We start from the raw sequence: 11,056 nt of genomic DNA, 5'->3' as shown, positions 1-11,056 counted from the left end.
TTAGTAATTGTAAAGTGTAAGCTCAGGATTTGTTTGTAGCAAGAAAGTCATCTTCAAATTGGCATGTTATTGTTTCTTACATTTATTCTTCTGTTTAGTCCCGTCAAAGAACTTCACATATAAAAGAAATTGCTTCCCACAACAACAATGTAACTTACATTCATCAGAGATTGTCCCAGAAAAGCAGATTCTAGAAATGGGTCTGTGGACCATAGCAACCCGCTCTCATGCTGACATTTGTTAGCTGCTTCTCCCGTGCCAACAGTACCAGGCAGCACATTGGGGGAAATATCAGAGAATACAAAATCACATTCTTTCAGTTCTGATGCAGAAAAGGGGCAAACTGCCCATCCGTATTCATCTCCCATTATAACAGTAAGGAATACATGAAAATTTTTAAATTTTATTTGCAATGCAGAAGTTAAAATGAATTAGTAAACAGCTGGCAATGGCATCTTGATTCTGAATTGTCTGGGGGGGGGGGAATGATGAAGTCTTTTTTTGCAGCAGTCACACAACTTCAGGTTTTGATGTCATTTGTTACAATGTTGTCTGGAATTCCGGAACTGTTCTGTTAGGGGTGATCTGGACAAGTCTGGAGTTGACATCTGGTAGTAGTTGGGTAACCGAATATCATAGTGATGTTTCTTCCCTATGTACACCCTGTCGTTCAAGGCATAGAGTTTATCTGCAATGTCACTGCCAATTAAAACTGAAAACAGGCGGGAGATGTACCGATGCTGCGCAAAGAGTAGATACAATTTTTTTCTCCTCCAAGACACATATCGGCAATCGGTGTCTGCTGTGAGAGTTACCTAGAAAACACAAGAGACGTGTGCAAAACAAAACTAGAAAGCAACAGATTAAAACATGATTAGTAAAGGTTTATCTTTATGTGTATGAGTGTTTGGCCTCCATGAATGTACTCATACCACATGTGTCCAGTGCCCACAGAGGCCAGAAGAGGGCATCAGATCCCCTGGAACTGGACTTACAGATGGTTGTGGGCAGCCATGTGGGTGCTGGGAACTGAACCCAGGTCCTCTGCAAGAACAGCCAGTGCACTTAACCACTTAATCTCTCTAGTTCTTTCAATCACATTTTTTCTGCCTCCAATTTTAAATGAATTCCTTTTACGTTAAAAACCATCTTAACCGATACACAAAATGTTAAAAACTTAAGATAGTAAATATTAAAATAAACTACATAATTTATTTCTTCCTCTCTAATCATGATGCTATACACACGTGCTCCTCTTGATTATGTTTTGCAGACCTACCTGATATGAAAATGAGAGAGCAAGGTTGGCTAACACGAGAGGAATACACAACTATGAAGATTGTGGACTTCTAACCCCAAAACCGTTTCTCTAGTACAATACGGAATTTACAGATACCACACTTGCGGATTTACATACATCTGAATGTGCATGCACATGTATGTGTTGGTTTATAGGAAACAGTATAGCATAATAAATATAATGGACAGAAATGGTTGTCTTTTAGTACTACCAGCACACGACAGCATAGAGATGACAAAGTTTAGAATAGCTGACATCCACTGGGACCTTCTACTTTCAAAAACCATTTGTTTTGTAATAAGTGTGATCTTTTTCTCTTGGCGTTTTCTAAACGATCACATCGGCAGTGTTTAAAATCAAGTCTTGGCATATTAATTCCCATATATGCGGTTCAACATGGAAAACCTAGAGAGTGCTTCTCACAACTCCTTCCTGTCTCCTGGATTCCCATTCTTTCTGTGGTTGTACCCGTGACTAACGTCAGTCATCAAGACTCACGGTTAGGAGTCAGGCATGAAGGGAACTGTATCCAAAGTTAAATATAAATTTAAACTGTGTGTGTTGTATGTTTGCTTGCTTTACAACAAATATTCACCTGTTTAGAAGGTTGGGTCCTGAACCATGCGGCATAATTGGTCCTTACCTGAAAAATGCCTTCCTCTGTGGGTCTTAGCGAATCCCACTCAGGAGAATCCAGGAACTGAAAGGGGGAAATATAATGCAGAAATTCGCCATCGACTGTCACTCTGATTCTAGCAAGATATAAGAACATCTGTTATGAGGTGGGAAGAAAGTGTGTGCACATTTGGGGGACACTTGAGTGGGGGGAGTACACTTGCAGCCTTTGGGGGCTTCTTCCCTGATGAGTTTTGAAGAACAAAATATTAAATACATGTAGTACCGTAATCCCTATAAGATTTGAGTATGATATTCATCACCTAGAAGTCTGGAGCAGTCGGTGAAATTCACCAACAGCTCATCAAGTTGTACATGCACGAGACGAGTCCATTCCACGTGGGTACTGAGCCTCAGCACAGGACTGGCACACTCAGTCAAAAAAAAATTTTTTTTTATTACACAGTGGGGAGTTTAAGAGCACAGTGGGGAATCTGCTGCAAGGACCTCTGTGCATTAAAGGTTTAATCTTTTCTTTTTGTTACACAATTAATTAATTTACTTAATTTTATTTCATGTGCATTGGTGTTTTGCCTGCATGCATGTTTGTGTAAAGGTGTTGGATCCCATGAAATTGCAATTTCAGGCAGTTATGAGCTGCCATGCAGGTCCTGGGAATTGAACCCCTGGTCCTCTGGAACTGGAGCCAGTGCTCTTGACTGCAGAGCCATCTCTCCAGGCATTAATAGCTTCAATTATATGAAAAACACATGATTGTTTACCTCCTCAAACTTTTCCAAGTTTAGATTCTATACATATATATTCTCGAAGTCTTTACTCCCACCTCTCACAATGGGGTAAATGCTAGGATTTCCTGAATAAATTTGATAATATAAAATTAAAGACTCCCTGTTATTGAGAAGGATGCCAGAAGAGTCCACCTAAAATACTCACTGTGCCGATGACGGATCTACCAGCTCAAGCTGCCTCAGCCTCCTTGACTTTCTGTGACTAGTCACAAGTGCTGCATCCACAGAACTAAATTCATGCTTTGCTTTTAAAACTTGTGGATTGTATTTGTAAGATGAAAGAGTACGCTGAGATTATTTCCTGATTCAAGTAAACTCTAGCATGTCCTCTAAATACCCACACCTATGTCAGGTCTCAAAGATTTCCCCGAGTCAATGGGTGCTAAATGCTACCCAGGACTATGCTATACCAACATAGAATACAAAGAAACACACAGAACCACTATAGAGGTGAGACACACTGCACGCAGGGTACGAACCTTCCTGAGATGAGAACGGAGAGTCTATCAATGGAGGTTTTCCCCTGCATGGCGTAACAGTGCTCCTTTTCCAAACTAACCACTTCAGAGCTCAGAGCAATTGTTCTGAAGACGGGCAAAGGGATCCCCAGGGGCTTGAAGAGCGAGCTGTACAACACATGGAAATCTCGGGCGAAGGTTATGCTGTGAACTTGATACGCGATGTGAACGAACTGCATGAAGCAGATGACAAACAGCACAAAATTCCAGGAAAATATGTCAGCGGCACAGACGTCCACCCACGCCCAGACCGCAGAACAGAGGAAACCCAGCCCCAGCAAGCTGAAGACATAAAGGAGCCCAAAGAATCCACTGCCACCCATATAACCTACTACAAACAAGATACTGGCGAGGTGGTAAATGGCCCCTTCGGCCTCTTGCTTCCAGGTGGTGCAGAGTGGGTGTTCAGTCACCAGGCTTTTCCATAAGCTTGAATTCTTCTCCATGGCTGCACTATCTGCTTCCCTGTCAGTTCGCTTTAGATGACCCTGAGGCCAGTGACAGAGTCCTTCGCTTTCCCATCACACAGCAGTGCACTCCACAGGCCGGGAGACTCGGGGGCTGGCATGGAGGGGGCTTCAGTGGGTGTGGAGCCCAAAGAGCGACGGGTTCAGTTCCAGTTTCTTTAAGCTCATCTGGGCCCCTGATTCAGATGAAGTCCACAAAGATTTTGCTATTTCCTGTGTGAAAGAAAATAGGGACATAGGATCAAATTAAACAAAAAGAATGGAATGGTACTTTACTTAATGAATCTGCGGCATCAGTTATGCAAATTGTCTTCCCATTGTTAGGAAATTGGGATGTTTTAAGCGCAAGTATTAATTAAATGTTTAATAAAAGCATATTTACTAGAAATTGGCTAGCTATTGATTTTTCGGCGTATGCAGGTTAGTTTTTATAAACTTGACGAGCTGGAGTCACCTGAGAAGGAATCTCAGCTGAGGAAACACCTCCATCAGACTGTCCTGGGCAAGCTAGTGGGGCATATTCTAGGTTAATGATTAATGTGAAAGGGCCCCGCCCACTGTGGGCGGTGCCAGCCCTAGGCAGGTAGTCCTGAGGTATATGAGAGAGCAAACTCAGGAACTCATGGGGAGCAAGTCAGCACAAACATTCCTCCATGGCCTCTGCTCCAGTTCTTGCCTCTAGGTTCCTGCTTTGAGCTCCTTGCTAGACATCCCTCAATGATGGACTCTAGTCTGTAAGGGGCAATAATCCCTTTCCTCCTCAAGTTGGTTTTAGTCAGTGTTTTATCACAACAACAGACAGAAAACTGAAACACGGGATAACTAAATCCTTGGGTCAGCCAGTCTACAGCCGTGGCACAGCTTTAAGCCAGAATCACTTGACACAAGTGACTAAAAACAGAGAGCCATGGACTTTCCCCACAAATATTAAATCAAGGTGATTTCCAGGGATGCGTATTTTGAACAAGCTCTCTTCGTAATTATGATTAATCCATGGACCTTCCAAAAATCCTCCCTTCTCGACAGATACTGTCTGATGCTATGGCAGTTATGCTTTAAACATATTTGAGGCTGAGAATGAATGTGTCCAAGCTATACAGACATCAAAGCAGAGCAGGACTTTGGTGGCACTGCCCACATGCTGGATCCAAGGAAGTGGTCTTCCATGAAAGATGGCTTAAATGTGACACTATAATCACCCCCAATAAATCAGTAAGCATAGGGAACACATGGCCAGGAGGGAGATCTTTATGAATACATAGTAGTCTGTGAAAACATTTAATAAGTTAGATTCAGGGACTTTAAAAAAAAAAAACATGTACACTTGTGATGGTGTGTATATGCTTGGCCCAGGGAGTGGCACTATTGGGAGGTGTAGCCTTGTTGGAGTAGGTGTGTCACTGTGGGCATGGTCTTTAAGACCCTACTCCTAGCTGCCTGGAAGCTAGTCTTCCACTAGCAGCCTTCAGATGAAGATGTAGAACTCTCAGCTCTGCCTGCACCATGCCTGCCTGGATGCTTCCCTGCTCCCACCTTGATGATGACGAACTGAACCTCTGAACCTGCAAGCCAGCCCCTATTTGTCTTGGTCATGGTGTCTGTTCAGAGTAAAACCCTAACTAAGACAGCATGATTTTCTGTATTTGTGGCTCAGGTTAATATTGCATACATAAAAAGGAACACATTAATTCCTGTTCCTTAGACATTTCCCAGCTGGTTAACAATACTATTGACTCTGTTCTCTTCTTCATATATTCTCTACTCTTCCAACCATGTGGTGGATGCTGATATGGGACCTGGGTCTGAAGAAAACTGGGCATGATGACAAGGTCCTGGATCAATGCATCACTTACCACATTTATCCTCAGCACTAATGTCGTCACTGTGATGTTCCCCCTAGCCTGAGTCGTATGGAAACCAACCACCATGCAAGGCCCTGGAATGTAGATGCTGTGTTTACTGCCTCCCAGGACACCCGTTAAAACATCATGTACCACAGCCCGAGTCTCATAAGGAAAACATAAAAGTCCGTATGCAGAAGTGAACATGCCTTGTGAGTGGCAGGGAACTGGCCATCACTGACAGAATAGGCATGAAGGTGATGCTGCTGTTGGCATCCTTCAATCATGAACCTTTTCTCAAATCATGACAACCCCGCAGGAGAATAAGCAAGGAGAAGGAAGAAGAGAAAGAGGAAAGGGGACAGGAGGGAAGGGACAATGGCTTAGATACACAACTTAGAGCTATAATGTTATTTTTACTTGTTTTAAAAGACTTCAAGCATCTTGCAGATCCCTGATTACGGGCCATCTCTGACACACAGGAAACAAACAGAGAAGCATTCTGAGCATGCTCAGTTTCTCCTCTTAAAACACACACACACACATACACACACACACACACACACACACACACAATTCTATACTGCTGGACTGTCACAGCAAAGAACGGTTCTCAGAAATGCAAGGAGGAGCAGGAACTGCAAATACCAGCCTGCAAATGTCACTCCCCTGCGGTTTTACTTTGTAAACCGGGGCATTTTAGCCAATCAATTCTTCAGAGTACTCAACACAGCCTCGAAGACCAATATGAAAAGACCTGCTCGTGGGTCTCTGAACTTTGGCTTGAACTTCCTTAAAAATTTATAATCCTCAGTGAAACGTTAAGACAGTGCTAATAAGAGAAAGGCCACAGAAAATGTTCCCGGCGATTCAGAAAGGAGCTCCTTAAAAATGCCTGGTCTGGAGGGCATGCCGGGGCCTCTACGTTCTAGAATTGTGATCCTGGGGGTCTTAAGAGGAACTGTGCTTCCGGCCCACTCCTGTTGCACTAAGCAGCTACCAGGCTCTGTCTCTCCACCTTGAGCATGGCACTGCTGTAGAATGCTAACTTGCCCTGATTGAATTACTGCATACCCGGCTTGGTGTGTTTTTATCCAGTCACCACAACAGATGCACTTTATTAGACGAGGGGGAACTGACGGGAGCAGGTGATGGGCAGGAAAGGGCCTCTGCCATGCGCCACCATCATTCTGATGACCGAACATGATTCATCCACCAGCTGCCTGCCTCACAGACCCTCAGGCCTCATCATTTCTGTGTGTAAATAACTGCTGAAATACCCAAGCAACACAATGGATTCCATCCTCAAACAGCTACTGATCTTGCCCATTGAGCTACAGATGGAGAAGATGAAAATCTAGCAACCTAACACAGTCATCCAGTTTTTTTTCCAGTTTATTCAGTTTTTCTCTTAAATCTGTAAGACTGTGAATTATAAAGTAATAAGATGATAAAAGGATTCTCAAGGGCAGGCGGCATTACCCTGGTGGCACGCTGATGAAGATTAGCCCAGAGTTGTGCTTATCTGCTTAGCAATACATTTATTATCTCACTGTCTGAGGGAAGCAGAATCTAAATCATCATGCCAAGCATGGGGAAGCTATCATAGCCTGGCAAAGTCCCTGGGGGAGCTGGGCACAGTCTGGTGAAGTTTCTGGCTTCAGATAAAAGGGTAGTTAGTTACACCCTGCAGCATGGAAGCTTAAGCGCCTATATGCCCAGCTTCACTAGGGCCAGGAGGTGAATCTTTGAATGAGGTAGTATGAAAGCAAGGGAACAGGCTTGCCAGGAAACCAATCACAGTCCTAAATGGACTGCTCAGCTCATAGCACTCTACTTCTGGAGACAGCCATTTGTGAAAGCATTTGGTGTATATGTATTATGACTGAGTCTTCCTGTAGGCTCTGAAATTGTAAGGGGCAGCAGGGCCAGAGACAGATGTTATTGTATGCCTGACCCTTTGCATCCAATGAATGCCAGTTGAATATACTAAGATATTCCACCTCTAACACGGGATGTTGAAATACCTGGGTACTCTAAGTTCACAGATGCAGGGAAGAGCCCAACCTCTGAGATACATCAACACAAATACACTGGGAAGTTGGGGAATCCCCCTGCCCCCGCAAAAAATCCATCTGGACCAACTCCAAATTCAAAGTGAATCCTTTGCCTATGACCTTGAGCTTCTTAAGAACATTTAATTACTGCTTTGATTGAAGACAACAAATAGTATGGTAGCCAGTGCTATTGAGTTAGTTTGGGTTGCCAAGCATCCCACAAGCTCAAAATACCAATATTCTACTCATTAATTGGAATCAGATGCCAATCTCAGTATGTGTTCCATATGCTAAGTTCTTATTTTTCTCAGCTGTCTTTTTTTTCCCTACTTATCCTTGCGATGGTACATGCATTCAGTACTTACGTGCTAGGTAGATTTTTATATCTCACCGAACAACCCCACGAGGCAGGTAATTTTACTCAGGAGAATTATGAAATTCAGAGAAGGTAAAAATATTGTTCAAGGACAAACTGTTTAAGTGTGACACATATTCTCTTCTGCATTAATCTGTTTCCATTACACATCACCAGGACTTGGAAATCACAGCTTCTGCTCTGACTTCCATTCTGCGCATGAGCCTAGGAAAGTTTATTCGCCAACAAAGCAAGGGAAACAGCACCTATTCTATCTACTTTAAGTGGTACCAGATACCAGGTAAGGTGGCAATTCTGGAAATCCCAACACTTAGGAGGCTGAGACAGGATAATCTTGAATTAGAGGCCAGCCTAGGCTACATAGTGGGACCTTGTCTGAAAAGCAAATAGCAAACAACCAACCAGTAGAAGGTTCCCCACTCAGGGTCTCTTTTGGCCTCCTCATCCATGGCTTTTGACTAGGTTTGTAGCACTAGGTATGAGTTCTCTCCTGTTAAACAGACCTCAGATCTAATCAGAAAGCAGTTGATCACCACCATAACTGTCATGCCTCTTTTACACCCAGGAGTATTTTGCTCGGAAGGTCAATATTGTACCTTAAAGGGTTCACAACTAGATGAGGCTACTGATGACTGACTCCCAGCAGCCTGCACAGTCCTTTCCAGCAGCATAAAAGCTAGTCAGCAGGGAGGAAGCTTCTAGCTCAATTTTAGCTTAACGTTTCTTTGTCCAGAAGCCAGAGTACAGGGCACCTTCAGCAATAAGGTCTTATTATCTAGGTCTGGTACATTACCAAGAGCAATGGCAATAGCCTGTGTTGTTTTGGGGGCTTCTAGGGTTTTCCTAGTCAACAACTTGGAAAAGTTTGTCACACATAGTGTAATATAGAAAATTAATTAAAGACCACCCAGTACCTTCCCCCTTCAAAAAAGACTTTCCAAACAGAACTAGCAGGCAAAGTACAGAGCCAAATAAGGAAGCTGGCTGACTAAACAAATGTAAAAACATAATTTTAGTGGTCAAAATGATTAAGCTTGCAACTACCAAAACAATATTAGCTGTCTTCAGAGAAATAACCATAACAAGATTAGCAATTCTTCTGCCTCCTGCCCCACACTGAATTGTGACAAAGACCACAAACCACCCTGACCTTGTTTCGAGAATTCCCCTGATGTTAATAGCTGTGATGTTAATAGCTGATCCATAAGTTCAAAATGTACTATTACTTTGCTGACCAAATCATAATAACACCCCATGGGGCAAGCAAAGTGAGTCACTGGGCCAAAGGGTTACTTAGTCACTAAACAAACCAACCAATGCCTAAAAGGGTTACTTACTACACCAATGAGAATCCTGTTGCTCAAATCTGCCCCTTACAGAGGTATAAAAAGTGTGTTCTTTCTTTGTTCTGGGTCTCTTCTCTGGTCTACATGCTGAGAGGGGAATCCCCAACATGTTGGATCAATAAAAATCTTCATGCGTTTTGCAGCGATGGCAGTGGTCTCTGTGGTCATTGTGAGTGAGGGTCTTTTGACGAACTCCAACACTAGCTCTACAATATTCCTTTAAAAGCCTACAGTTTCAGGAACAGCATTCCACCCATTCAGGATAGTATGTTCAAACTGTGCAGCGTGTGTGAATATGTGTGTCTACACACGTGTACCTCACTGCACATGTGTGGAAGTCAGAGGACAAATCCAGGTCTTGGTCCTCACCTCCTTCTCCCCATCTCCACCTTTCCACCATTAGTATTCTTGTCATCTACCTTCACATTGCTCATGTTCTGCCATCTCCCAAGCCAACCTCCACCCTCTTCTGACTTCGGCAGACACTCATCTAAAAGAAAAGCTACCGCTGGGTCAGTGCTGCTCTCAGCTTTGGTCAGAGAAGCCTGTTGTCACAGTGGGCCATGATTAGTGGACACTTACAACTGGTCAGAGTACTGAGAATCAGTGACTATTGAGTACCCTGTCCTAAGAGGGACGTCTATACCATACCCTGCAAGGCTCATGGAACACATGAAAGAGGGCAGTTGAAAATGGAAGAGCTGGAGAATGTGGGTTGGGGATGAGGTGCAGAGAAACACCATTTTCTGGACAGGACATGATCTTTGCACTGCATGTGTGCAAAACACTGCAGCTGTGATTGGCTGTGCCAAGACTGGGCCTGTAACATCCCAAGATGGGATGAGGGGGACTCTTGAGTCCTCACTCCTAGCTGAGAAGCTATTGGCAGCTGATCATTTTCATTATTCATGTGACCGCTATATGTTGCCTATGTTCTGGTAAATAACCCTCCACCCATATACAACCAACCCTAACTAAACACACACACACATGCACACGCATACACACACACTCACACACACATGCAGGCATACACAGACACATACACACGCAGACACACAGAAACACACATACACACACACATACGCACACACACAAACACATGTTGGGGGTTGGTCTTGTGCACTGTATATTCAGTTGCTGATTTCTGTGCCCAGAGATCTAGTATAGTCCAGACACTAGCATCGTCATGATGGCTGAACCATCTCCTGTATCAGTGTTGTGTGAAGAATGTTCCCCAATTATCTCTGATTAGTTAGTATGGAGATGATCAGCCTATGGCTGGGAGAAGGAGATAGGAAAGCTGGACTTCTGATCCTAGCCAGAGGTCCCCTGGAGAAAGACAGGAGAGAAGGACCGCAAGGAAGAAGAAAGAGGTGGCCATGAGGCAGAAGACCATGTGGAGAGGCTTCAGGAGGAGCTGTGATGAGCAGGTAACCAAGGGATTCGCCATGAGGGTTAAAATAGATAAATGTGTGCCCAATCATAGTGCTTCAAGCTTGTTAATAAATATAAATAAGCTCACCATTTATTTGGGAGCTAGAATAGGAACAATTAAGGATTTTACCCTTAAATTAATGCCTACACAGACACATATATAGAAACACACATAGAAATACACACACAAGTTAGGGAAGCAGAAACCGGCCCGAGTAGGGCCACAGGCCTCATCCGGCCGGATCAGCTCCAGGGTAGCGGGAGCGCAGGGTTGCCTGACACCCACCAGC

General features: G+C 43.7%; 1 protein-coding gene across 3 annotated transcripts in view; it reads right to left on the bottom strand.

The window, feature by feature from the left end:
• Popdc3 (popeye domain containing 3) overlaps positions 1 to 11,056 on the bottom strand; it is a 29,364-nt gene continuing 18,308 nt past the window's right edge. For 2 of the 3 annotated variants that reach the window (XM_021175052.2, XM_021175053.2), the window contains exons 2-4: positions 3,204 to 3,922; positions 1,944 to 2,052; positions 1 to 815 (exon numbers count right to left, since the gene is read on the bottom strand). In XM_021175052.2, the coding sequence (XP_021030711.1) occupies positions 534 to 815; positions 1,944 to 2,052; positions 3,204 to 3,688 (876 nt within the window). In that variant the 5' untranslated portion in view covers positions 3,689 to 3,922 and the 3' untranslated portion in view covers positions 1 to 533. The remainder of the gene's footprint in view (positions 816 to 1,943; positions 2,053 to 3,203; positions 3,923 to 11,056) is intronic. The other variant, XM_029482299.1, reaches the window with a different exon arrangement.

This window comes from Mus caroli, chromosome 10 (genome assembly GCF_900094665.2).
Source record: "Mus caroli chromosome 10, CAROLI_EIJ_v1.1, whole genome shotgun sequence".
NCBI lineage: Eukaryota > Metazoa > Chordata > Mammalia > Rodentia > Muridae > Mus > Mus caroli.
The sequence above is the reverse complement of the archived record's forward strand: the minus strand, read 5'-3'. Positions and strand labels throughout refer to the sequence as shown.